Source organism: Haliotis asinina, chromosome 2 (genome assembly GCF_037392515.1).
Source record: "Haliotis asinina isolate JCU_RB_2024 chromosome 2, JCU_Hal_asi_v2, whole genome shotgun sequence".
Taxonomy (NCBI): Eukaryota; Metazoa; Mollusca; class Gastropoda; order Lepetellida; family Haliotidae; genus Haliotis; species Haliotis asinina.
Window position 1 is genome coordinate 36,718,925 of NC_090281.1, and position 27,333 is coordinate 36,746,257.

Consider the following 27,333-nt stretch of genomic DNA (forward strand, 5'->3'; position numbering starts at 1 on the left):
AGAGTACCTTTCGGGAATTCTAATCACATTCCTTCTTCCATGGACAAACTATTTACCAAGATGAAACAATCATGATCTGTACCCGACCAATCGCACCCTATATGTACTGCTTCAACTTAACCTTTGTGATCCAGAGTGAGCGAGGGTATGTAGATTTTCGCCTCTTTTAGCAGCAATATCAGGTGGGGGACATCAGAATGGGCTTCACACATTGTAACCAGAAATCTGTATCCGCCCCTACAGAATGTGGTTTTGACAAGCGTCCATTATATAATTGTAGTCGTCCTGAAGAAAGTTATTTGAGAAAATCTCCTTGTAATTACACAGTCGTACGTCATGTGCAGTCAAACAAATAAACTCATTATTTTTCAAATAGTGTTTTCAAACTTTTCTTGAAAGAGTTCTTGTTGTGATTATGGTTAAATGCATTGTCAAGGGCATTACGTCACACATTCAGTCTACTGGTCGGTCCTACGTAGCAAGGGGGAGAGCACGGCACGCTAAAATCACGTTTCTACGTTCCACAAGTCACGTGACCTATTGATACACGTGCAATTGATCTCACGGTAGCAGAGTAGAGTGTCATCTCAGAAAAACACAGTTTTATGGTTAATTATTCGTTAATTTGCAATGCAACGACTGTCAAAACATTCAGCGTGAACGTGCCATTGGCATGCTGAATACGGAAACGTCCATCACTGATGTCGCGAGGGTTATGGGATGCAGTCGACAGACCATTCATAATCTCCAGACACGTGTTCATCAAACTGGCACCACAGCTGACCGTCCTAGTCGACCACGTGTGACGTCACAAGCACAAGACCGTCAGATTGTCTTACGTCATTTGCGTAATCGGTTTGTCAGTGCAACATCCACTGTATTGTTTGGAGGTCGAGTGACTGCCCAAACCATTCGAAATCGTTTGCGCTCTGCTCGTCTTTATACACCATATCGTGGACCAATTCTAACCCGTTTCCATCGACGCCAACGCACGACGGCACCTGAGCTATAGCATCTTTAACGACAAGAGAATTGAATACAATCGTTACTTCAAACCCATTGTCCAAAATGTTCATATTATTGACTTTGAAAGGAGTGTCAAATTTTTATTTTTGTTGAGTTTAGACCGTCCAGTCAACAGAAGTGTGTTTTACTATGTTGCATCAGGATTCGATTTGAACCCGGAAGGTTGGACAACGCCTTTCTTCTAATTTTAGATACAACACATATCTGAATAGGTCGCGGGCATAGCTGTTCCGACACACGATGGGGAGGTAAAATAAGACCCTTTTTGTTTGTTTGAAAATGTCCATAATGACTGTCTTGTTTCCTCACAGTCAGTCCATGTTACTATGTGACATCTGACACATGATATGTTATCGATGATATATTTTATTATCCACATACCGTACCTGCCCATATCATGAAGGCTTAATGGTAAAGGTAATGTGGTACATAGTCGACCTCTTATACTGCATATATTGTATATAGATACATATATATTTACATATGCACGGACTTTACAGTATCTACTATTGGGAATTACAAGCTTGGATAAAACATTCTACTTTCGGTTATGATGTATGAACGATAGAAAACGAACTTCCGGTTTGAATTTAGCAATAGTTGACAGCTAATTTCCGCATATGCTTCCTGTTTCGGGCGAAGCTTACTGTAGAGATCAGTATTTAACCTATACGAAGGTATATAAATCCTGAATCCAAAAGAAAAAACAGGTTAACCAAAATCAACTTAACAGAGTTATCATCAAGATGACGGCCTTAACAACAGAAAACATTGGTTTGTGGTGGCCAAGAGAAATCATTGCTGCACGGGGATATATATGTCAAGGAATGTGGGAAGTTTTAAATATTTATCATAATATCGAAAGTGAATTTGGGCATTCTTTTCATTATTAATTTTAGAAGTACTATTTATAACTTGGGAAATACCACCTTCCTACAACTTCACAGTCAAAGTGTGCAAAGGAAAGGGTCCTGTCGAGCTCCAAGTACAAGTAAGTATGGCTGGCTAAAATGACCGATAATCGGAAATATCGTCGATTGGAAAAAAACAAACTATTAATGATTATCGATATGACATTTGTGTTATCGATGATTTTGTACATTAACTTTTGAGACAGATAAAAGGTATAATTTTCTCGCACAGTCTACAACGTTAGGTCTTTATTGTAATGGATGTTAGGTTTTAGCTATCCACGCAAAATATGTCATTTCTCACCGGTGGCATTTTTTCTCAAAGCTCCTTATCGGACATGTATCGATAACCGATCGACAATATTTATAGTTTATCGATCTCCATTGTCTAAATCGATAGCAAGCCCAATAAGTAAGGACAACAATTTTTATTTTCAAAGAGCGTTATGTGACTTTTTCTGTATATTTTGAAATGGCACACGGCGCGAAAATTACGGTACAGATCAAAGTGCTGCCTTTAGCAACAAATCGTGTGTGGACCAGAAAATCCAGTAATCAACAGCAAGAGCATCAGTTTACGTAATTGGAATACGATGAGACCGTATGAGTTCTCATCTCACTGACATAATCTGAGACTTTTGTTAATCAGTTACAAATATTACAGACGTGTCAGCGTAGGAACAGTTGACCAGGGTCTGACTTGGACGTATTCGTTTCGCCGTTTATTCTACCATAGAGAACTACCTAGTCATCTTGTGCCTAAGAATCAATCAGCTCGATCGTTCTCCAGCTGAGGTTAATGAACAATAAAGGCCAAATTTATGGCGCTTGAAATCTAAACGTAGCAGGTCACAGGCCTTTTGAAACAGCAGTGTCGTCATGTCACAATGGCATATCTGAAAGTCGGTGATTTGTTGGATGTGATATGATTCATTCCAGAGGACTGCACATGCATTAGGCCAACCTGACACTTGCATGGATTTTACCCCGCATTTGTTTGCAATTTTGCGCAAAGGAATAAATTTCGGCACGTCTACTTCACGCAACGTAAGCGCACAAACCAGCGATGAACGTACACTTGGCAGGGCTTACCCAAAACCGTGTCCATGGCCAGTTCCCACATTCCTCAACTCATAGAGAGAGGTTGCGGAGAGTGAGATGGACAATTCTCCTCCCTCCAACTCAAGTACCGATGTTTCTGCAGCTCAAGGAGAGCCCCAAGAAGACCCCCAAAGAGAGCATAAAAAGGGGATCAAAGTCATCAGGAAAGAAATAACGGTATACAAATGGACGGATGGGGGAACTAAAATTTATGAAGCTGCATGGTCGAATTTGTTGAGCAACATCCCAGGCCCAACGAAGAGCATGAGCAGAATGTCACTGCAAAGACCCACTTATGGACATCAGCTGGTGAAGAAGAATACCCCCTGCCACTGGTATGCATTTTTTCCGTTATGTATTTTCCTGGTTTAATTTGGTTTAATGTCATTTGTGTTCTCATTATGTCACTGAATTTTGAAAGACGTCTACTGGACTAAACTATTACATCATTTTATTGTATTTAATATTTGGTTTCTCCTTCCATGTTGTAGATGCCCAGTGCAAGACGCATTACGAAACCAAGAGCACCAGAATAGGGAAAATCCTCAAGACGAATGTAGCCTCATGGATCTTCCTTGTGGAGTTCTGTGATAACTGACATTCTCGTCAGACACTCCCTCAACCAAACTGTCGTTGCTCATTTGCACTATGCGCGTCGTGCGTACCATGCCGCACACAAGACGTAAACAATGCACCATCCGTACATAACCTATAGTCGTAAATACGTCGTGCCAATGCGCACCATATTCGGTAACGCATTTCGTGGCAAGTGCGGAACTTGCGAGTGAACAAGATGCGTTCATCTATCAATGCGTAAAATCTAAATTACAACTAGGCTTTGTCACGACGAATTGTGCCCAAAAAAGTTCGTTCTAGTGTCAGGATCTTCTGCACATTTTCTGTCGCCCTAGGGTGATGTTAGAATTTAGGACAGAGTAAGCTGCTGAGATATGAATATGTTTATTTGTTGTGTAATGTACCACGCAACATCTTAAGAACAGCAATCTGAACTCCGCGCCAGGGACATGCTCTAAGGGCATAAAACATGATGGATATCATTACCCCGGATAACCAATGGTTTGGGTGTCAGGCGCTGGAAGGTTAATAATCAGATGACTTCAACCACCGGGTATCCATTTTCTGATGGGTTATCAGAGAATAAACTCATTTGCCTAATGTGCAGAGACCCCATGTTTCGCATGTGCTTCTTTGTAGTGGCAGGACAGAAGGCCAACAAAACTCCCAGTAGTCAAGCTGTGCAAAACGGTCGTCCATCCAAGGACTCTCAGTTACCAACGTTGCTTATCTTCAACTGATTCGTGACCTGCACAGGACCACACAGCACCATGCTTCCAGGTATATGACGTCGGTCTGTAAATACTCGAGACCAGAGTAGTTGATATCATGAGCATCAGTCTGCACATTTGGGATTCAAGGACATGCATGAACCACATCAACCAGACTGACAAGTGTGACCATCAAATCAGTTTAGTCGCCTCTTTCCCCAAGTATGGACTTCTGAAGACCAATACAAACCTGGATCTTCGCGACTAGAATTGATATATGTTTCTGTTAATGGATGTATATACTATATAGTTCAAGTAACCGATTTACCTGAATGTGGCAACTGATAAACCCTCGGGAGTATTGCATTAAAACATCAATGAAAGAGTTGCTTGGTAACTATTAACTACACTCTGGGCACATAATGCTTTTGTGGTAAATCATTATGTAAATATGACCATAGAAATATGACCATTTGGAAAAACATGAAAATACCTTCATTGTTTACATTCACGTAATTATCCATTGGAAACAATAAACCTTTGTGTAAGTACTGCAGATGTTTTCGTAAAATTCACAAGAGGCAATAGCATAATATTTATAATTTCCTTGTACGAAAATATTCAACAAACAAGGAAAAGATTTCATGTGATAGAAATACCTCAATAGTTTGAATTGTCAATTCAATAAAATTGTCGTCAGATTTGTAGTGACGATATTGCGGCACGACGCCCATATTAACAGCCTGGTTGAGTGTGTAGCGAGCACAGCAGACCAGGTTGTGTTGATGGACCCTCCTGGGTTGGATTCCCCACATATATACTGAACCACTTTTCAAAACCAAATGCTAGATTTTGTTTTTAAGAAATTGTGTTTTTATTATGATTATATCGTTTTGTTGACATGTTGGGTTTTTTGTAACCCAAATTGACAGTTATTACCCAAGTCATTGTGTTTTTTGATGAAAAAAACATATCGACCAAACACGCCCAAAAAAGGCAGACGATTGCAAGTCGGCCAGACTGCACGGGGGTAGCCAATCATTGTAACAGTACACGGTAGATCAGACCATTGGGATTAACCCATCAGTGCCGATACAGTGCGGTGACGTTTGCGGTGAAGAAACCTCTGCTGTCACAGACCAAATCGGTGTCCTATCCTAACCTCTCATCGGCCCCAAAAGCGGCTGCAATGGGCAGCTCTGCATCTGAATTGGCGTTGTCGACTATGGAGAGCTGTGCTTTTATATCAAGAAAACCGACATTATGTTTGAATAGTCGATGGCAGAGTATTGCTAAGCCGTGGAGAACTGTTTTCCAATGACTGTATTGTTGAAAGAGACCCACTGGGTGGCCCAAGCAACATGGTGTGGGGTGCCATCGGTCTGTAGACAGTTGTCATCGTGGTTTTCCAGAATCTCGGCTCAGGATGAAGAAATGACCCCACGTTGTTCAACATTTTGGACATCACAGAAATCACATCTTCCGGCAAGACAACACTCGTGCCCACACTGCCAGAGTGACATTGGACTTCCTAAGACAACATGACATCCATGCCCTACAATAGCCAACACCCAGCCTTGAAATGAGTCCAACAGAGATTCAAAGAAAACTGAATTACTTCCAACCACGTCCGACAGCTACAGATGGACACGATCAGGCATTTCACAGGGTATGGACCCTAGTGTCTGTGTCCATCATCAACCGGCTAATTCATTCCATGCATAGATGATATAGCCACACATAATGATGATTTGGAGGTATCTCAGTGGAACCATTTTGGGGTGATTTTGCTTGTTTGAACTCGAAATGTGATTCCCAAACATGTGTTAACCATAATTATCAAGTTTGAACTGAACCATCCGTTTTGATTGTTAATTGAACCGCTACCGGTGCGATATTTCTTTTGTGGTTCAGTATATACAGACCTGTACAGGGAGATTGCAATTGGTTGTGGGGAAGTCCAGTACGTGGTATTTGCTCTTCACGCTCAAGACTCGGGTTTATTTACACATAAATATTCCCCACTGCTAAAAGGGGCTTAAAACTAAACTCACTCGCTCATATAATACACTGCGTACACTGTACACCTCAATGACCATGCTGGAATATATTGATAAAGATCTCGTAAAACGATACGTCCATTTCATGTACTGTAAGCCAGTAGACTATCAGTGTGAACCAGAATATAGAATCTGAGACGAAACATTCAAATTATCATAGACAATGCGATCACAGACACGATCCGCGATATAAATAAGACTTCATAATCTTCTTATTCTAAACATGAATAAAGTTCTACACATGCATCTTTGGAACGGTAAATCGAACCTATAACAGCTAGGACACGTAGCTAGGTTAAATTAAAAATCACCAAAGTACAAAAACGGACCAGGAGCACAAATGGAACCGAATAGTTAAAGAAACTTTCAAAACCAAAGCATTTACCGTATTCGTACTAATTAAGCAATCTTTGCAACACTTTCGCTATTAATAAACATGACATACATGTGTGTCGAGCAACGTAAGTTCTATTTCATGACATGCAAAAGACAGACCTCAGTTTGAGCAGGCACGAAGGTACGATCGCTGGACATACACTAGGTAATGTTTTTACATTGTACACAGTGGCAAAAGCATATTATATTATGCCCATTTGTTATACTGTAACATTGACTGAGTACTTTTTATGGAAACTGTCAGACGAAATGATTAAATTCCTTTTGCAGATTGTCGACTAGACTTATATAATATAAGTAGGTATTGTTTTATCTGGAGGATATGATTTGCGAAAGTAACTGTATAAACTGTAATTAGGATTATTCAAATTCAAAGAGACACTAGGAATACAAGTATGAACTGAAAAAGTTGGACAGTAATTCATCTTCGATCGCGTGTCACAGACCTATATTTAGATATGGGTTTCCCCACATTGTGCTAAATTTATCAAGACAAAAGTATCTCGTCAACGAAGTGTGTCGAGACTGTTTTACTTGATACACAACAGTACGTCGGTTTTCACGTTATATTCAGGTGTGTATATCTAAATTTCCCGATAAAACGACCTTGTTATTACCTTCAGATTTAAATGAATCGCCTCACATCGGTTTGTTCAAAGGTATCCACAGGCCTTCATAATTGTAGCGTTCGTATCGGCCATTTTCCTTTCCTTGAATCATAAAGTGCGTCACTCCATGTCCGGGTGTAGTCTCAGTAATTTCTAAATAGCTAAATACGCTCATTTGTATGTGTTCATATGGCACAACTGGACTAAAACCTAGAAGATATTCGAGCAGAGATATTGTTGTCCACATATATCATCGTATTCACAGTTGTAATGTTTTCTGATCTAGTAATGTTATTCGATGTTTGTCTAATATTTTGTATGGACTGTACGCCCCAGTCAAATCATTCGTGAATATTCACATGATGATGTATCATTGATTTGTTAAAATAACCACAAATGAACAAAGATGCATGTTATTCTGACTGTTCTTTATGCAGGCGGTTTGTTAGATGTTAAATGTTGTCATTTGAATATTCAAGTACCGCACTGTTGGTAGTAAATCCAGATAGAAGAGTAACTCTTCCTAATTAGGTTTAATAGTCGAGGAAACAAACTGGGAGAAAGCTAGACAGAACACCTTGTCTGGTGTGTTGGGAATCTGTATCAGACAGAGAGGCAGGTAAGCATTTCCAGTCAATCATGCAAGTTGCAAAACGATAACTATTCTGAATTCAAGGAATTATGTTCGTTTTGGCCATATTAGTATGTCAGGTTTCTCATATCATCATCTCACAAATCACAGACCCATGGTAAAGAGCACTAAACTTTAGTCCACCATTCCTATTCAGACAAACTTTCACCGTATTTGAAGTTTCACAAAGAATCTTTTATGTCAGTATGTCACACAACACCTACAAAATCAGGACTCACATGCTCACTTTCAACTAATATCACAGGAATGAGAAATCAAATGGCACTTATGTTTATCTAAGTTGTGGCTGAATAGCTTCAAGTAAAATTTAAGGGAAGTTTCAGTGCACAGTTTGGGACATGGCTTTTGCATAATTATCGGGGCATGGCGCCATCCAGCAGGTTCATTTACTAAACGTCCAGTGCGCCCAGTACGCATACATGTAGAGAATTGACTGAGGATAAACATTTACCACATCCAGACAGCTGCACAGTATTATTCACTGTACCTACAACAGATCTATGACTTTGCTTTCTATGCTTTCACATCTATGTGTCCACTAGTCCGGATCCCTGGGTGTGCAACCCCCATGTTTGTGAGTCAAGGTAAAACCATGTGTCATTCTAACCTTTTCAGCGTTTTGACCTGACATTCTTCTTTTGTCACATGGGCAAAAGGGCCGACTTCAGATCAGAGGCTTGAAATTTTATTTCTGCTTTATCTGTGATGGCTGTTATGGATATGTTGATGCAAACATAAGGAAGTTGTTATCGATACAGGTTCATATCGGTTGTGAATTTGCAATATCCCAAACTGATATACCTGCTCACTGAACAGAAGCCAAAATTAGACTTTAAAAACTTGGAACTCTCTTTACAATCGTAGGCAGAATTCTTTGTGAAACAGGTTGAGTAAGGTGCAGTCTGCGTTGAATAGTGACGTGAACTGGCTTGTAAACATTTTCCTTTTGTTTGACTAAACTCACTCACTCAGATGTACTTTACTATTTATTGAGTACGTTATCAAGGCCACACTGGATATAGTTTCACCGCTGTCAGTGGTTACAAATCTTCCTGTCAGTGCTTACCCTAATAATCACATCTTGTAACCATTTTCCCAGAAGTTTCAGTTATGCTGACATTGAGTCATATGTTATAACATCCCCTTATACTCACAATAACATTGTTTCCTCAAAGGGGCAGTGTGGTAGCCCAGTAGCCCAGTATTTAGAGCATATGCTCATCATGCTGAAGACTGTGGTTCAATTCTCGACATGGGTACAATGTGTGAAGCCTGTTTCTGATGTTCCCTTGGTATGATCTTGCTGATATATTGCTCAAAGCAGCATAAAACTAAAAACTCACTCACTGGCTCTTTTCCTCAAAACTGAACCCAAGAAATAATCAGAATAAACCGAACCAGCAAAATGTAATGTTAAGATCAGTTGTAAAATTTCCATTTTCAGAAGTGATATACAGTGTTTACCTCTTGCCTTCAGAAATGACTCAATAAAATACTTGATAACTTGATAAAACAAATATGGGCTGATCATGATACTATCGTCCTCAACATGTCAGTCTAACACCCTAGCAACAGGACTTGAAACTATTTGTTATCAAATGTAGAATGACTTATGCTGAGGTTTATGATTCCCCAGAAATTTATTGATATTATCAGAGAATTCCTGGTATATTTCATGATTCAGATATACAATATGTAAATGATATATGTTACAAACTGTTAGCTGAAACCATACAGGCAACAATACATGGAAACATTAATCGGTACTTGGCCTGGAACTTGAGGTCTATCTCCCAGTGTCCAAGAATAAAAAGGAAATCAAGAATGTCTAGTTCTTGATTGATTTAGCCAGTCAAGATGGCTTCCAGTCAGCCAGTCAGATCATCTATGGGGCCCTCCTTTCATTTTAATTTGCATGCCATTGCACAATAAATATTGAAATTTCACAGCTGAAATAGTTGGGGACTGGCCATTTTGAATTCCTGTGCACATAATAGGAAATTAGATTTTAGATGATAACATAGTTTGTGGGTAAGTTTATAGGTCAGGACAAATGAAGTTGAACTATTTTTACCAGCTCAGAAACATGGAGGTACTGGGGACTCTCAATTATTATTTTGTAGAGTCCTTGCAGGCAATGTGAAGGTCCTGTGCAGAGATGGTGTAAAGAACTGTACATTTTGATAATTTCTATAGAGCCTGGAATGAATCATGGATGATATGGACTGATGGATGAAATGATGTACAAAACTGCTCTGAAAGTAACTACCCAACATTTAGAAAGGTTATAGACATGTTGTGGTTACAATAAATAATGTTTTTCATACATTCTTTACATTTGTTTATACTGTACTGGAGACACATTTGCACCTTAAAATGTTTTAATTCTGACTTAATGTTGGTCAAATGTGTGTCATAGTTTAATGTTACTTACTTGTACATACACATGGTCAGTAGATTGTACTTTTCTGTGTCAGGTTTTTCACAAAGTGTTCTACTGATTATCTTTAATGATTATGTTGTGAAAAATACCCAAAGGCTACTAGACTGACTGAAGCATTCTCTTGTCACGTTGAAGACCTGGGTTCGATTCCCTCCATGAGTAGAACGAGTAAGCCCATATCTGGTGTCCCGCCATGACCTTGCTAAAAGTGGGATGAAACCATACTCACTCACTCAAAGGCCAAACGTTAATCCCATTCATGTTCCTTTTTTTTCAGATAAACAGTATTTAAACACAATCAGCATCAAATAAATCATTGAATCCAAGATGGCTGCAGCGTCTGCAACAGGAACACTTGTAATTGGAGGATACCCAGTGGACATCTTTCCTTCAGGATTTGATCAAAAGTTTCTTTGTGGGATGTGCAAAAATATTTTGCGAGATCCACGACAAAACTTTTGTGGACACAGATTCTGTATGGGATGTGCACAGAATACTTTTAGGTTTGTATAAAGTTACTGTTTTTCAGAGAACTTTCATGACATTTTGGTTTTGTGGGGATTCCTGAAGGGCTTGAATAGTTAGAATATGTATGTGTTTTCCTGAACTCTCTAGCTTTGTTAGATTTGAAACAAGCAAAAATAAAACTTGAATAATCAACAAAGTTCAAATGAGTATTAACTTTCGTTGAATATGGGTAAATTAGTAATTGACCATAGACACCAGGCTAAGGAACATCAATGTAAACTTTCAGTATCAGAGATTCTATGAGTTCTATTGGTTGTGCACAACCTGAGACAAATACACCCATTTTCGCCCCTGAAAGTCTAGAGGTGAGTGGGGTTGCCAAGTGATTAAAGTGTTTGCTCATCACACAGAAGATCAGGGTTCAATTCCCCACATGGGTGCAATGTGTGAGGCCCATTTTTGGTGTTTCCCATCATGATATTGTTAAACTTGATGTAGAACCATACTCAGTCAGTAAAAGGCTAGAATATATGTATATATTTTTATAGAATAAATATCTTAATTTTCACATTTTTGAGTTTCTAAAAGGGAAGATATTTTCTGGGCTTCTGAAATATATTTAATGATTATGATTTACAAACTATCCTGTACAAAATGTTCATTTCAGTGACTAGTGTAAGAAAACCCCAAACTGATCCCTGAGTGCCTGAGTGCCAGAGTGATCAAAGTGCCTTTTTGAAAATGGTTTGATGTAAAATATAATATTGTTTGGCTCCTGCTTTTAGAAGTTCATAATCTAGTACATTTTTTGGCAGTCCCACCTGGAATTCAAACCCACACACCTAATTGCTAACAAAGTCAATGATCTGACCCACTCAGCCACCATGACTTCCCCATAATGGAATACTGACAACTGTACAACAATATGTCACTTAGTACATTGATGTCCAAACATATCCTACATGCACTGTTGTCTCAAAGCAAAATAATGAATGTAGGCGAATTCAACTATCACATTTATCATACACCATGTGGCATGAAAACAGAACTTGGCAGTCCCGATTTATCCGATGTCTGTCCCACAGTATTGGACTAAGAAATTACAAGGGTTGTAACCAATTTACTGTGAGGTGAATATGATAATTCATCACACTGGTTTTGTAACAAATGGGAATACTGGATACCAAAAACAATAACAAGACAGGAGTTAATATATTTATAAATATATTTAGTGAACAGTGAGTAGGGCATGGTGTGTGAGCTGGCTAAAGCGCCAGGCTAATCTAGTGAGTTTAAGGTAACAGGATAGAGCCCATCTGCAACCGAGTATAAAAACCTTGGAGTCAACTGTGTGTGCACATTCAGTATTGTCACAACCCCTAGCGTACAGTACACAACCCTGTACACTCATAGGAACCCATGAACCTGTTGGTATATGTCCACATGGTGGCCACATGAATACGTGCAAACACCTAGTTGCAGGTACAGCAATGTGCAGTAAACTTGGACAAACTGCTGTGACTATGTGTCCCAGTCCACCCAGCTGTGGATGGATATCTTGTATGGATGAGAAAGCCACACTAACTCGGTGCGCCTACTGGCTGCAAGAGTTGTATTGTCCCGAGGGAGTTGAAGTTGATAATTGTGCCTTTTAAGACTGACATCCAATAATCAAGGAGAAAACAAAGTGCCCTTGAGCAGGTATATACTATATAAATGTACATAAATATGAAAAATACAAATACTAAGAAGATAATTTTTTGCCATGTTGTCTATGGCCAGCGACCACATCATTGTCTAGTAAAGTATATCTAAGTTTTGGCTATCATATGGCTTAGATGTTTTCCTTTTCACATGTCTAATTTTGATGAATAATACACAAATTCATGTACAAATGCCCCTTCATAAAAAATTCATAAATATTTAATGCAGGTGATCGTGAATAACAAATTGAATTCATGAAGGGATACATTTCAGTTCACTGAATCATGGCAGCCATAGAACATGTCCTATGCCACCACAAGTATATCACATCACCTGGTAACAGTGATATGGTGAAGCTAAAAATTAGCTGCAGGTTGCATATTTGTGTCATTCATTGCAGTAGAAATTTTTGTATGTTCTGTCGGCATTTGGCAGGTAACAAATGATGTGAAAAGCCAAGGTTTCTGCAACTCAAATATGGAACACTGTGCAAATTACAAGCTGTTTGGGGGGCACTGGGTTAGCCTTGTGGTTATAGTGTTCACTCATCATGCTGAAGGCCCCTTTGATATCCCATATTGGTACAGTGTGTGAAGCCCATTACTGGTGTCTCTCACCATGCTATTGGGGCGGTGGGGTAGCCTAGTGGTTAAAGCATTCGCTCGTCACGCTGAAAACCTGGGTTTGATTCCCCACATGGGCACAATGTGTGAGGCCCATTTTTGGGTGTCCCCTGCCATGATATCGCTGGAATATTGCTAAAAGCGGCGTAAAACCAAACTCACTCACTCACCATGATATTGCTCGAATATTGCTGAATGTGTACACCCCAACACTGTCACACACTCACAACTCTGTTATTTTACTGTTTTATTTCATTATGTGTATTCGTACTCAAGCTTCTTAAAATGCATTGACATATGGTGAATGCTGTATACATATGGCATGTATACTGTAAATCACATAATTTGTGCAAGCATGATATTATTGCGAAAATTTCAAATGACTTGAGCTTGCAAAAATATCATGGTCAACAAATAACGTGTCACATCATCGTCATATAATCAACAAAAGATCTGGACAATACATCAGCTAAGCTATGACACTAACTTTGGGGAAAACTAATGACTAGCATTGCTTGTACTCTCGTGTCACATGCCAAATAAGGGGTGCTTGAACAATAGTTACTCAGTTAGTACATCTGACAGTCCAGACAGGTGCCAGCCACATAACACACATTCTTTGTCTTTAGAGATTCTTTTGTCTTTAAAACATCACTGATTGCATACACACAGAACTACTCTACTAAGCTCAGTTCAAGATTAGCGGCAACCTTTAACATGTTTCATATGTGACTGAATTTGCAGTAGGTAGAACTTGCAATCTATTTTTTAGAATTAGGCAAGTCAAAAAAATATCATGATGCAAAAACATCTCATGATTTACAGAAGTTTGTTCAATTGCACTTTTTATATAAATCGCTTTATGTGTTTGATTGTCGTAAGTTCTGCATACTGACTATGTTAATCAGTGGGATATATATGTATCTTTTCATATATGCTTCAGTAAGAACTGAATAACTTTGCATAGCAAAACACTGCAGGGAGAAGAAAATATGAGGGGTAAAATATTACATCAGTCAACTTTATATTCTGTCATGATACAACTTAATTGAATTCAGAAGTTGTCATCCAGAGAAGTACCTTCCTTTATTGTCACTTATGACTTGAACATTTGGTTGGTTCACTATGTAATATAAATGGAAAATAATTTTTCAATGGAAATGATATTTAAGAATATGTTTGAGTTACCACAGTTATTAAGGCACAATAATGCACAAATTTACATTTTTATTGATTTATTTAATGAGTCAAGGTTTTGGGAAAGCAAACATTTGTTTTCATTTCAAAAAAAATTCCTATATGAAATTAGGACAGAAAATGATATGACACAAAAATATTGATCATTTAGCAAAATAACTGTATTGTGTATAAAATGAACAAACTGCACGTTTAGTGGAATTTTTTCATTTGTGAAACTCAAAACATTGCCTCGTAATTGGGGGTCACATTTTAATGCTGTGTTGAGGTCTCTGAGGTTGGTAAGAGAGAAAGAAAGCAATATTCCATCATGTTGCAGCAACTTTTAATTAGTCAAGTCTGGACAACAAGACAGTTGACTGGGTCTGTTAAAGGTCTGGGTTAGACTGGACCACAAGACAGTTGACTGGGTCTGTTAAAGGTCTGGGTTAGACTGGACCACAAGACAGTTGACTGGGTCTGTTAAAGGTCTGGGTTAGACTGGACCACAAGACAGTTGACTGGGTCTGTAAAAGGTCTGAGTTAGACTGGACCACAAGACAGTTGACTGGGTCTGTTAAAGGTCTGGGTTAGACTGGACCACAAGACAGTTGACTGGGTCTGTTAAAGGTCTGGGTTAGACTGGACCAGAAGACAGTTGACTGGGTCTGTTAAAGGTCTGGGTTAGACTGGACCACAAGACAGTTGACTGGGTCTGTTAAAGGTCTGGGTTAGACTGGACCACAAGACAGTTGACTGGGTCTGTTAAAGGTCTGGGTTAGACTGGACCACAAGACAGTTGACAGGGTCTGTTAAAGGTCTGGGTTAGACTGGACCACAAGACAGTTGACTGGGTCTGTTAAAGGTCTGGGTTAGACTGGACCATAAGACAGTTGACTGGGTCTGTTAAAGGTCTGGGTTAGACTGGACCATAAGACAGTTGACTGGGTCTGTTAAAGGTCTGGGTTAGACTGGACCACAAGACAGTTGACTGGGTCTGTTAAAGGTCTGGGTTAGACTGGACCACAAGACAGTTGACTGGGTCTGTTAAAGGTCTGGGTTAGACTGGACCAGAAGACAGTTGACAGGGTCTGTTAAAGGTCTGGGTTAGACTGGACCACAAGACAGTTGACAGGGTCTGTTAAAGGTCTGGGTTAGACTGGACCACAAGACAGTTGACAGGGTCTGTTAAAGATCTGGGTTAGACTGGACCACAAGACAGTTGACAGGGTCTGTTAAAGGTCTGGGTTAGACTGAACCACAAGACAGTTGACTGGGTCTGTTAAAGGTCTGGGTTAGACTGGACCACAAGACAGTTGACGGAGTCTGTTAGAGGTCTGGGTTAGACTGGACCACAAGACAGTTGACTGGGTCTGTTAAAGGTCTGGGTTAGACTGAACCACAAGACAGTTGACTGAGTCTGTTAAAGGTCTGGGTTAGACTTGTCTTCAGGAACTCATGCCTGACGGAAGGGGCAACTATTAGGATCATGGGGGCAGACTTGCTGTCTGGCTTGATGCTTGTTCATCCCATTGGCCTAGACAAATCAATCATTGGATTGTCTGGTCCAGATGTGATGCCTACACACTGCAGTCATGTACATATTGGTGGAATATACCTGAGAGTGACATAAAACATCATTACAAGAAGATATTGTGGATACCCAAAGAAAAATTAAAATACTCAATGAGACTTTATTGAATGTTAGTTTTGGGATTACACATACTCTGTGAAGTACAAATTCTAGCAGGGTCAAGGTCCATCTTGGATTTTGATTAGTATTAAGTTTTCCCCGCAGTACAATCGTAGTCTGTAAATAAACGAGTCAGACAATGCAGTGATCACCATTGATCTGTGCAGCTAGTATATGATGACATGTGTCAATTAAGTCTGCTAGCCAGACCACCCGTCACCTCTCACGACAAACAAGGGTTGCTATTTTAATCTGTATGTTCACAGACAAGCATGGGTTGCAGAAGACCAGTTTTAACCCTAATCACACTGATTACATGAGAGTAAGTGCTCAGTGGTTCTAATAATTATCAGGAGAATGTGTCTTTCCATGTTATAGCACGGAGGAAGTTGCTAAGAGACAGGGGAAACCGAAAATTTGTCCAAGCTGCATAGAAGAGGGTATGGGAGAAGACTCTGAGGAACTGAAGTTGGATCATGTAAGTGTGTGATTAGATGTCTGACCACAAACAGAATTAAAGGGCAATCAAAAGCTGTTGTTTGTTTCCCTATTGATTATTGTCAGTGTGTATATATTAACAGTGTTGATAAACACTGATCTGAGGCATGGTTTTCATTCATCTTCTGGTGTAATAACAATGTCCTTTGTTGGTTCATGTTACAGATTATGAATTGTTTGAGGAGTAATAATTTTTACAGAGTTAAGGATGAAGAGATTATGACAGCTTGACAGAGTTGTTAAGGTTGAAGGGATTATGTCAGCATGTTCAGATGAAGAGTTGGTGGAATGTAGCTCAGATAGAGCGGTAGTGAAGGGGTACAGCTGGAAGTGGTGGAGAGCTATTTCTGATGAAGAACTTATTCAATGTTCCTTTGGATTAAGTAGAAGTAGATGCAAAATAAAGCTGTTAGGTGAAGAACAGAAGGCTGTGCCGTGTGTAGATCTACTGAAGAACTGATTCAGAAGAAGATCTGATGGAGAACTGTCACAGATGAGGACCTAATGGAGAGCTGTAACAGATGAAGATCTGGTGAAGGGCTATTGGAGAACTGTCTCAGGTGAAGAGCTGGTGGAAAGCTGATTTAAGTGAACTTGGGATTGAGAGATTGTTCAAGAGCTGGTTCAGATGTTAATGGTTGTTGAGAGCTTCCTCATATGAAGAGTTGAAGTTGAAGCAGTGGTTTAAATGAAGAGCTCTTTGGGTGGAATACTGGTTCAGATCAGAAGATGAAGGAGTGGTGTAGATGGAGAGCTTGTTGTGAGCAGGTTCAGATGAAGAGCTTTTTGTGAATAGCATCAGATGATATGGATTTGCACATGGAAGATGGCTCAGATGGGCAGCTCGACAGGAGGTTTAGATGAAGAGCTTGTTTAGAGGCGGTTCAGATGAAGTGGTTGTTAACAGGAGTTTCAGATTAAGAGGTTGCTGAATGCTTGATGAGATGGAGAGCGTGTTGAGTGATGGATCAAATGAAGAGCTGGTTGAGATGAGGTTCAGATGAAGAGCTTGTTGAAGGCTGGATCAGATGGAGAGTATGTTGAGTGCTGAATCAGATGAAGAGCTGGTTGAGAGGAGGTGCAGATGAAAAGTTTGTTGAAAGCTGGATCAGATGAAGAGCTTGTTATGTCCTGGATCAGATGAAGAGTTGGTTGAGAGGAGGTTCAGATGAAAAGATGTTGAAAGCTGGATCAGATGAAGAGCTTGTTGAGAGCTGGATCAGACAAAGAGCTTTTTGAGTGCTGGATCAGATGAAGGGCATATTGACTGCTGGAGCAGATGAAGGGCATGCTGAGAGGAAGTTCAGATCAAGAGTTTGTTGAAAGCTGGATCAGTTGAAGAGCTGGTTGAGAGGAGGTTCAGAGATGGTTGATAACCTGGATCAGATACAGCATAAGAACTGGTTGAATGCTGGATCAAATGAAGAGCTATTTTAGATGAGGTTCAGAAATACAGGGTTTACCTTGACCTACAAATACATGTATTGAGGTTTTGGTGACCCCAAATGATTTCAGATCCGTATAATGCTAGTCAGTGTTGGGGGTGTACAACACTCCCATACCCTTAAAAAATTACTTCAATGAATGAATGATCATGTCTTTGTGCAATGAAAGTATACTTTTACTGGTTTGTATGTGCAATGAATATTTTTGTGACTCTCTCATGTATTACCTTCTCTTCTGTGTTCATTTTCTCCATCTGTATGTACTGAAGACACATTTGTGCATCGTTTGATGCCTGGAAATTTGTTTTTGTTGTTGTAGATGTTCCCTGACAATGCTGTGAAGAGGGAGATGATTAGAATGGATACGAAATGCTGCAACACAGGATGTAAATGGAGGGGGAAGTTCAAGGATTATGTTGTAAGTTGTTAGTCGCACATGAGCTTGATTTTCCTGATATTCATGATAGGAGAACTGCCACAATGTACTTGTGATAGAAAATGTTGCCTTCACTAGGTGGAACCAAGCAATAAAAATTGCCTGCACTGGTTCAGCCTACATGTCCTTATGTTAGTGGTGCTGGCTCAGTATGATGTGCAGAGTTATCTCCCTTGTCAATTAAAGCTTCACTGAATACATAGTTGAATCCAACATTGGACTTCATGATCAACCCGTGAATGATCTGCCAGCCACATAACCTTGGAGATATTGGATTTATCTGGCAAGCTGAAATTGCCTTAGCTCAGGGCATTGTTGCCGGCTCAAGTTAGAATTGGAACTAATTTTGAGATATGTGATATCAGATGGATACCTATGAAGATCTGGGTTTGAATTAGTCTTCAACAACCCATGCTTGTCACAAGAGGTGACAGAACTGGAATCAGCTGATAAGGCTTGCTGACTTTGTTGACATGTTTGTCACAGGATTGTTTGGTCCAGTCTGGATTCTTTACAGATTGCCACCTGTATAGCTGGAATATTGCTGAGTGCAGTGACTAACAACAAACAAACAAGCAGATCAAACGATTATTTACACACCACTGCTATATGGTTGGAATACTGATTGCAGCGAACAAATCCAAAACAATTCTGGAAGTCAGTATTATCCAACATTTCTTCCACAGAACCATGAGTCTCAGTGTGAACATCGGCCAATTCCTTGCTCCTTGTGTGGAGCCTTGGTGCCCAACAGCAGGAGGGTGGAACACGACCAGAAGGAATGCCCAAAGCGCAAGATGAGCTGCAAGTTCTGTGGGACAGAGATCAACCATGCCAATGCCGAGGTAATTCAATAATTTGTTTCAGTGGTCGGGTAGCCTCATGGTTAAATTGTTGACTTGCAATTGTTATGCCAACAACCCGGGTTTGATTCCCCAGATACATAAAACGAGTGAAGCCCATTTCTGGTGTGGCCCACCATGATATTTACTGGAATATTGCTAAAGCAACGTAAAACTTGCTCACTCAATAATTTGTTACTCACGTTTAACATGTTTGAATTGATGTTATCCATTGAAATTGTTTTTCATACGTCTCACTGAGTAGTCTAATGGTTAAAGTGTTTGCCCATCACATCCAAGGCCCAGTTTTGATTGCCCACATGGGTACAATTTGTGAAGCCCATTTCTCATGTCCCACTATGTGGTATTGCTGGAGTAATGGTGTAAAACCCAACTCACTCACCCCTTCTCCAAACCCAGTCTTCATTTGTTTCTTCGTAAACATATACCCTTTGTATATGACCAGTCTCTTAGTCATGTTCAAATTAGCATGTAAATCACTGTTCCCAGCCTCCCCAGTAGATAGGCTGACATTGCTCCTAACAGTGTTCCCAGTCTCCCCAGTAAATACGCTGGCACTGCTTATAACACTGTTCCAGGTTCACAACCAGGAGTGTCTGAAATACCCAACGAAGTGCGATGCTTGTGGAAAGAAGAAAATACCACGGGAACAGGTATACATCTCATGCAAATACTTCACTGATGTCTCACTCAGTCAGAATCAAAGATCTACAACATAACCACGTAGATCTGCATTAGGATTAGTCTTCAGCTACCCATACATGTTGTAAGAGGCGACTAATCAGATTAGCTGGTCAGACTAGCTGAATTGGTTGACATCTGTAATTGTATCCTATCTTGATCTATGCTCTGATTTTGATCACTAGATATCCTGGTCAAGCCTTTATAATTTAGAGATTTTATGTAGATAGAATATTGATGAGTGTGATGTAAAACAACAAACAAAACAAATCTGCATCATATTGAGCTCTATTCCCAGACCATGATGTAACTAGAATTAAACCCAAATCATTCACTCTGTCTATCCCTCTGTTTCTCTGTCTATTCCAAAGAGGCTGTTGGGTAGCCTGAGGCATTGGGTTCTCCTAAAAGCCGGCTTCAAGTCCCCACATGGGTACAATGTATGAAGACCTGCTGTCATATTGCAGGAATATTACTAAAAACTGTGTAAAACCACTCTCTCACTCTCACTTGCTCACTCACTCTCTCACTATCTATTCCAGCTGCAAGACCATCTGGACAGAGAATGCAGCAAGAGAGTGCTGACTTGTCCTGTTGGATGTCCAGAACAGGCAAGTACAACCTTGATACACTCGTGTTCAAGAGAAGCAAAGAGTAACAATTTTTATGTATAGACAACTTTTTTTATTGTAATAAATGCATTGTTTTGGTGTGGTTGCTAACAGTATTATTAAGCAAGTCATCAGGAACACTTCATTGCTTGCTTGATAATGGTATTAAAATCAGCACCGATGCATCACATCTATTGCAATAAAGGAGTTATCCATGAAAGTTGTTTCTCTACACCAGCTTCTATATGTCACTGAAAAGAGCTGTGATCAAAGAATTTGGGGTTTATATTGAAAAGAAATATGAGACACGTCTAACCCAACCTATCAGTGGTTGTTGCAAAATGTTTTTTTTGTTGTACTCCCATCAGGGTGTTTGATGCTATCAGGAAATTTCTAGAGCTTTGCTGCCTGTTTCTTTAAACCGTGAACAAGGATAACATTCTTGTATGCTGTCAGTATATTTAATTAATAATTAATTAATAAACGTTAATAATAATAAAGATTTAAGAAAAGTTTCCAAAAGCAGAACAATCTGGGAACAATCTTTGATTTTATAATTTATTCCACAAAACCCTGCATGCAGCATGGTGAATTCACTGAAGCACTCATAAGATGTGTGTTTATATACACATGACATTGTGAGCGATTTGATGATGTGAACTCTTGAGAAATTTTGTCCATGTCAATTTTTTCATGTCCTTGTCCTTGTTGGGTCTTACACTGACATTTTGTTTTTGCTTCCAGATGAACCTTGACAAATTTGTCCAACATCTGACCAATGGGAAGACTCAAGGTAATCATCTGTTCTGGATCATGGACAAGCTCCTAAATCTGGAGAGAATGGTGACTGGTAACATCACAGCAGTGACTCCTCAAGGTGAACTGGCAGAGATGATGGCAAGCATCAATGAACTTGACCGAAAAGTCCAAGAACTTCAGACTCACAGACAACCCAATGATGACTCCCAGAACGTCAGTGGAAGACTTCAGGCTACTGAGGCCAAAGTGTCTTCGTTTGAACCTATTATGGGTGTCCTCCACAAGGAGATTGAGAGATGCTTACAGGTCATTGAATCTTTGGAACGCCAACAGATTGTTGAACGCCAGAGAGTAGACCAGTTGAACACATTGGTGGAACAGATGGATCAGAAGATCAAGACTGTGGAAAGGAACATTGCCCTCAAGGACATCCAGCTTGCAGAACACGACCTTCGTATGCAGTGCATGGAGCTTGCTAGTTATGATGGCAGCTTGCTCTGGAGGATTACTGATGTGGCTAAGAAGAGAAATGAGGCTGTAACAGGGAAAGTGACAAGTCTATACTCCCCAGCTTTCTTCACGGGCAAAGTGGGATACAAAATGTGTGCAAGAATATACCTAAATGGTGATGGAATGGGAAAGGGAAGCCATATCTCACTGTTCTTTGTGGTCATGAGGGGCCATTATGATGCATTAATGCCGTGGCCATTCCAACAGAAGGTGACGTTGATGATGATTGACCAGAACTTCCGAGAGCACATGGTGGACACGTTCCGACCTGACCCAACAAGTTCATCCTTCAGGAGGCCGGTGTCTGAGATGAACATTGCAAGTGGATGCCCTCTCTTTCTCCCCCTTTCCCGACTTATGGACAGCAACACTGGCTACATCAAAGATGATGTTATCTTTGTGAAGATCATTGTAGAGAGTGAGGGTTTGGACAAGTACACAGAACTGAATCCACTCAAAGGAGCGTTACCAACACAACCGCCTCCTCAGAAAAAGTAGCGAAAGAGAATTCAGAGGAAGCTTGTGTTATTCTTACTGCACGGAAGACTGTAAATATCAGCTTATGCTTCTTCTGAGATGTCTTGTATATTATTATTCACATGATTAATAGCAACAGTGATACTGATAGAAATTGTCCTTATTTACAGACTGGCCTGAGTGTTTATTTCTAACACTACAACCAGCATTTACATCATTACTGTCTAAGCGTCTTTATTTTGTAATCAGACTTTTGATTATGATAAACAAACAGCCATTTAGTTTGCAATCCCATGTTCATGAGTGAGTGTGTTTAGTTTCAACTTCACTTTCAACAATATTCCAACGATATCATAAAGTAGGACACCAGAAATGGGCTGAACACATTGTACCCATATAGGGATGAACACAGATAATTTATGCAGTATCTAGATACTGTGCCAACACTGACCTACGGCTTATTGAAGTTCATGTGGTGCCATCTGTGAATATTGTTCCTTGTTTTAAGAACAATTTCTTATATTGTACTGTTGTATTATTTTGCATTGCTTGTTTGGAATACATACATGGTGAAGGGGAAGGTCATTTATATGCAAACAATTCCTAGAGACTGTGTTTTACAAGTTTGGAGGAAATTTGAGGATTTTTTCTATTTCTTCTTTTTGGAGTATGCTAGGTCATAGTTTTGGTACTCATAACAGAACACCCTAGTTGCTAGGATCCAAAAAGAATATGTGAAGTGGAGATAAAAATTGACTCAAAGCCTAGATTATGACAGTGATTTAATGTGGTCGGCCAAGTTTTTGAAGTGATGGTTTGTGAGATAATTTCATCATAATTGACATCTAGCGCAACTTCTGTCCCTCTGGGAGATCAGATCCTGCTGAGAGCTTCTGATTGTTTCTAATTATGAAGCATTGCATGTCAGCACCTTATCCACACTTGTCCATTTTAAAAAATGTTCTGTTTTCACAGCCAGCATCAATTTTAGATGTACATTATGCAGGACTCACTTTGTACATTCTTCTCCTTAAAAGTCATCATTTGATTTTGATCACATAATTTTTCAATGTTGCACAGCAGGTGCAATGAGTTTTCAGATATTATTACCTGACTTTGCTGAGGTCGCCAGGGCTGGCTATTGATATACAACAGTCATATAAACATTGATTAACAAAATATTGATACAAAGTTTGGAGAACTAACTATGAGCAAAAGTGCCCAATAATTGTTGAGTGATGATGATGTGTGCATTAAAATCAAAATAACATATGTTAAAAGATGTCCATCAATAAAAACATACATTTGTGTATTGTGCATGAAAATTTGGACTTTATTTCATGACAAATGTGTATATATAAGATTATCAATGACACCATTTTGATAGCAATGATCGTTAATAAATTTTCCTATTCATGATATTTCCATTTCCGATATTTCATGATCATTTTCGCCAGCCCTATATGTTGCACCGGGTGCAAGCAGATTTAATTCTTAAATCTTGCTCTACTATGTTCTACTGCAGATGCTGTTTTAGAGCCAACATTATTCTATCTCCCATAATTTTTCAGAGGATTACGGCTGTCATGCTGGGATCACCTAGTGAAACAGGGACCAATTGAAAAAATTGACTATAAAAATCTCTATAAAGATGGACTAATTATGATAGAAATTTATGACAGTTGGACAATATCTTGAGAAGGGTCGGAGGCAGTGTTGTGTTGCTCGCAATTGTGAACTGGTCTCCATGAAGATAGATATGCAGGGATGAGAATTTTTTGCGAATCCTCTAAATTCCATGGATTTTATTGCATTTGGGCCATTCCTGGATCTGTAGCCCCCAAGACCCACTGCCCTTTCTTTCAGTACTACCCATTCTCATCCCTGGATTTTGCAGAAATAATCTGTATCATTTCAAACAAAACTGGTCTACATTTTACACACTGGTCTTTGCAAAGACATCCCTTTTCATCATGGACATGAAGGCATCTGTTAGAAGTGGTTTTCAGCAACTTACAGACCTCCACCACATAGCAGAAACATATTGTTGGGTCATACATCAAACAAAAAGTTCATTATATGAAGAAGTTCACCAGTTTGACATTTCAATCTCATAATTTGTTCCCCTTGTGAGTCTGGTGTTAATCTGTTTAAGTCAACTTAATGGGATTGTGTAGTCAGACTTGCAGACTTCATTGATAAATATCATTGTATCTATTTGCATAGATCATTGTTTATGACTTGATTAATTAAAGTTGTAGCCAATTGTGTAGATCGATACTCATGACCGTGTCAATTACTGGATTGTCTTGTCCAGATTCAATTATTTACAGACAACTGTCATGCATCTGTTCTTGTTCCTATTCAGAACTGTATATGGATATTGGATTGTATGTATGTATATAAGATTAATGTCCTGTTTGAATATTCAGAAATATTCTGTTTGGTGTGTTACCGGGTTTTTTTTCATGATAATGATGTGTTGGTGGTGATGATGATTTTCCCCAACTGGCTTCTTGTGATGGTGGAAGACGTTTTTTGATAAGTCTGGCACCTTATTTAGCTCACTCACCATACCCCATGTGATGGTAATGGGGTCGATGATGATGATGATGACAGCTCACCATACCCTATGTGATGGTCATCATGTGACTGTGTGTGTGTAGTTAATGATGTATTTGTGTGAATTTGTTGACATCGTTGTATAGGTGAAATGATGCCGCTGCAAGGTCAGTTTTAGCTCACTCACTTGGATAATTTTCAAATTAGTAATGCTGTTAACAAGTGAAAACCAAACAAACTTTAACATGGCAAGCTATGGAAAGATGATTGGTAATATTCTTTGAATAATAATATGTGCATTTATATTGCGCCAAACTCCTCTCAAAAGGTGAATGCTCATAGCACTAACAGTCAAAGCAGGCATATTATTACCCTGGATAACCCAAGCTGTCTATTAGGCACTATAAGGTTATAGTCTCATGACTTCTTCCACCGGGTACCCATTTTCTGCTGGGTGAACAGAGGCAATTTTGTACAAACTCACTTGCCTAAGGTGAGACCACATGTGTCATGTGCGCTTCAATGTGGCGCAGGACTGAAGTCCTAGAAACTCTCAGGAGTTAAGCTGCTGGCCACCCATCCGAGCAATTGTCCTCACCCATCGCCCATCGTTGCTTCACCTGATTGTCACCTGCGCTTTATGCACAGGGCCACACACCACGTGTGATCATGTAGAATAAAGATATTTGTACATAATATTTGTTGCTGACAGCAATGGCGACTTCTCATGATATTTTTCCTTTTGTCATGTCATGTAACTGTTAATTTGTGTCACCAACCTTTGAAACATATTGTATTTAATTTCAGTTAAGTTTCTCGTCAGTTGTTACTCAAGCAAACTATGAAAAAGAGGTCTAATGTTCACCTGAATACCTTAAAACTGACAAATGATTTGCAATAGCTGACATACAAGGTGTCTTCTGTGACCTACATATAAACAGAAATGACCGGGTCAGTGCATGTTGTTGTATACCAGAATGAATCAACAACGTTTTACTGCAGAGTGTTTGTGTGTGCTTGTGTTTGTGTTTGTTTGTGTTTTTATTACACTATTTCGTTGTTTTTATTTTGTATTCCTGTCACGATCTGTTAGTCTGATTAGACAATGAGCTTACAGAGCAATATTACTACGTGGTCAGACGTTTCTCATAAAAATGTCTCAACACATGCATATGTGGGCGCTGGGCACAAAGTCAGATTTGATTATTGTGTCTTCATGTTAATAAAATTGTAAAAGATCATACTTTTGTTTGAGGTATTTATAACCTAATTCGAATTTAGCACTTGGAAATAAATGGTTCATGTCAGCTTCTGTTGTGTGTACTGAAACTGTTTTTACATATGGCTGAAATACTGCCACTTTGGCCCAAAACTTTAACTCACTCACGGATTTGGGTGGTTGGGAAGATCAGTTATTTAAGCGTTCGCTAGTCACGCTGAAGAGCCAGTAATAATGCACATGAAGATGCTACCCTCTGAATACAGAAAATAAGACAGGCGCCAGTCTAATTCTGCAGCTGTTTTTGGTGGTGATGACAGAGAAATACAGATGCTTGTGATGATGTAGTTAGCAGCTGTTGGCTTAGGGACGTATGTCCTCATTCTTGCGGTGTCTTCAAATTTGTTGACAGCCAACATTGGGGGACACCAGTCGATTTGAGTTACCTCGACCTTATGTTCGAGGTCGCCACGACATTTTGACCACTTTTCGGACTTCTGTAAACGCGACCTCACAAACCATTGCACCCAGTATCTTCAAACATGTCGATAGCCTACACCGGGTGATTATGCAGACACCGAAGTAGTAAATATGGTATAGATATTTAATTCTTCTTTATTGCCACATTGGTGCGAGTACCTGTTGAATCTTGTTCACCCGCTTTAGAATTGGTCTTCACCAACCATTCTTGCCACAAGATGCGACGCTGGACCGGGTGGTCAGACCCTCTGACTTGGTTGACACATGTCATCGTATCCAAATTGTTTACAACACCTCTTGCTGTTGATCACTGGATACGTGATAAAGATGGAACACGACTGACAGCGAGTAGAATAGCATTCGTTCACAGAGTCTTACACTCAGTGACACTATAGCAAATAGACCGTAAAGGAGCATAAAATAGTTGGGTATTTCTGAGCAAATTTTATTCCGATTTAGTCACAACGTACTCTCCTGGGTATTGTGAATAGTGTCCACCCACTCATGTATCTACTAGAGAGTTTTCTCGGCATCCGGCACCTCATCATGCACGAACGTAGCCCAGATTATGGCGTCCACGACACTCTCATCTAGAGGGAGAAAAGCGTAATCAAGAATGGTAACCCTGTGTTTCGTTGCTAACAT

At 39.6% G+C, this 27,333-nt stretch overlaps 1 protein-coding gene across 2 annotated transcripts; it reads left to right on the forward strand.

Annotated features, from left to right (window-relative positions):
* Positions 1-1,224: 1,224 nt before the first annotated feature.
* Positions 1,225-26,296, forward strand: LOC137273688 (TNF receptor-associated factor 2-like). 2 transcript variants are annotated; one of them, XM_067806487.1, is made up of 9 exons: positions 1,225-1,274; positions 1,926-2,017; positions 10,761-10,986; positions 16,526-16,625; positions 18,410-18,508; positions 19,213-19,371; positions 19,968-20,042; positions 20,613-20,681; positions 21,426-26,296. In XM_067806487.1, exons 3-9 carry the CDS (start codon positions 10,811-10,813, stop codon positions 22,446-22,448), a joined length of 1,701 nt encoding a protein of 566 aa, XP_067662588.1. In that variant the 5' UTR covers positions 1,225-1,274; positions 1,926-2,017; positions 10,761-10,810; the 3' UTR covers positions 22,449-26,296. The 2 variants fall into 2 exon arrangements, with proteins under 2 accessions (XP_067662588.1, XP_067662587.1); XM_067806486.1 differs by lacking the exons at positions 1,225-1,274; positions 1,926-2,017 and adding an exon at positions 7,256-7,354.
* The last annotated feature ends 1,037 nt before the right edge of the window (positions 26,297-27,333 follow it).

Excerpts from the sequence above, each read along its gene's own strand:
- LOC137273688 (XM_067806487.1), top strand. The coding sequence starts at position 10,811 with ATGGCTGCAGCGTCTGCAACAGGAACACTTGTAATTGGAGGATACCCA. Across the intron at positions 16,626-18,409 it reads AGGAACTGAAGTTGGATCAT|ATGTTCCCTGACAATGCTGT; the intron begins GTAAGTGTGTGA and ends TTGTTGTTGTAG. Across the intron at positions 20,682-21,425 it reads CTGTTGGATGTCCAGAACAG|ATGAACCTTGACAAATTTGT; the intron begins GCAAGTACAACC and ends TTTTGCTTCCAG.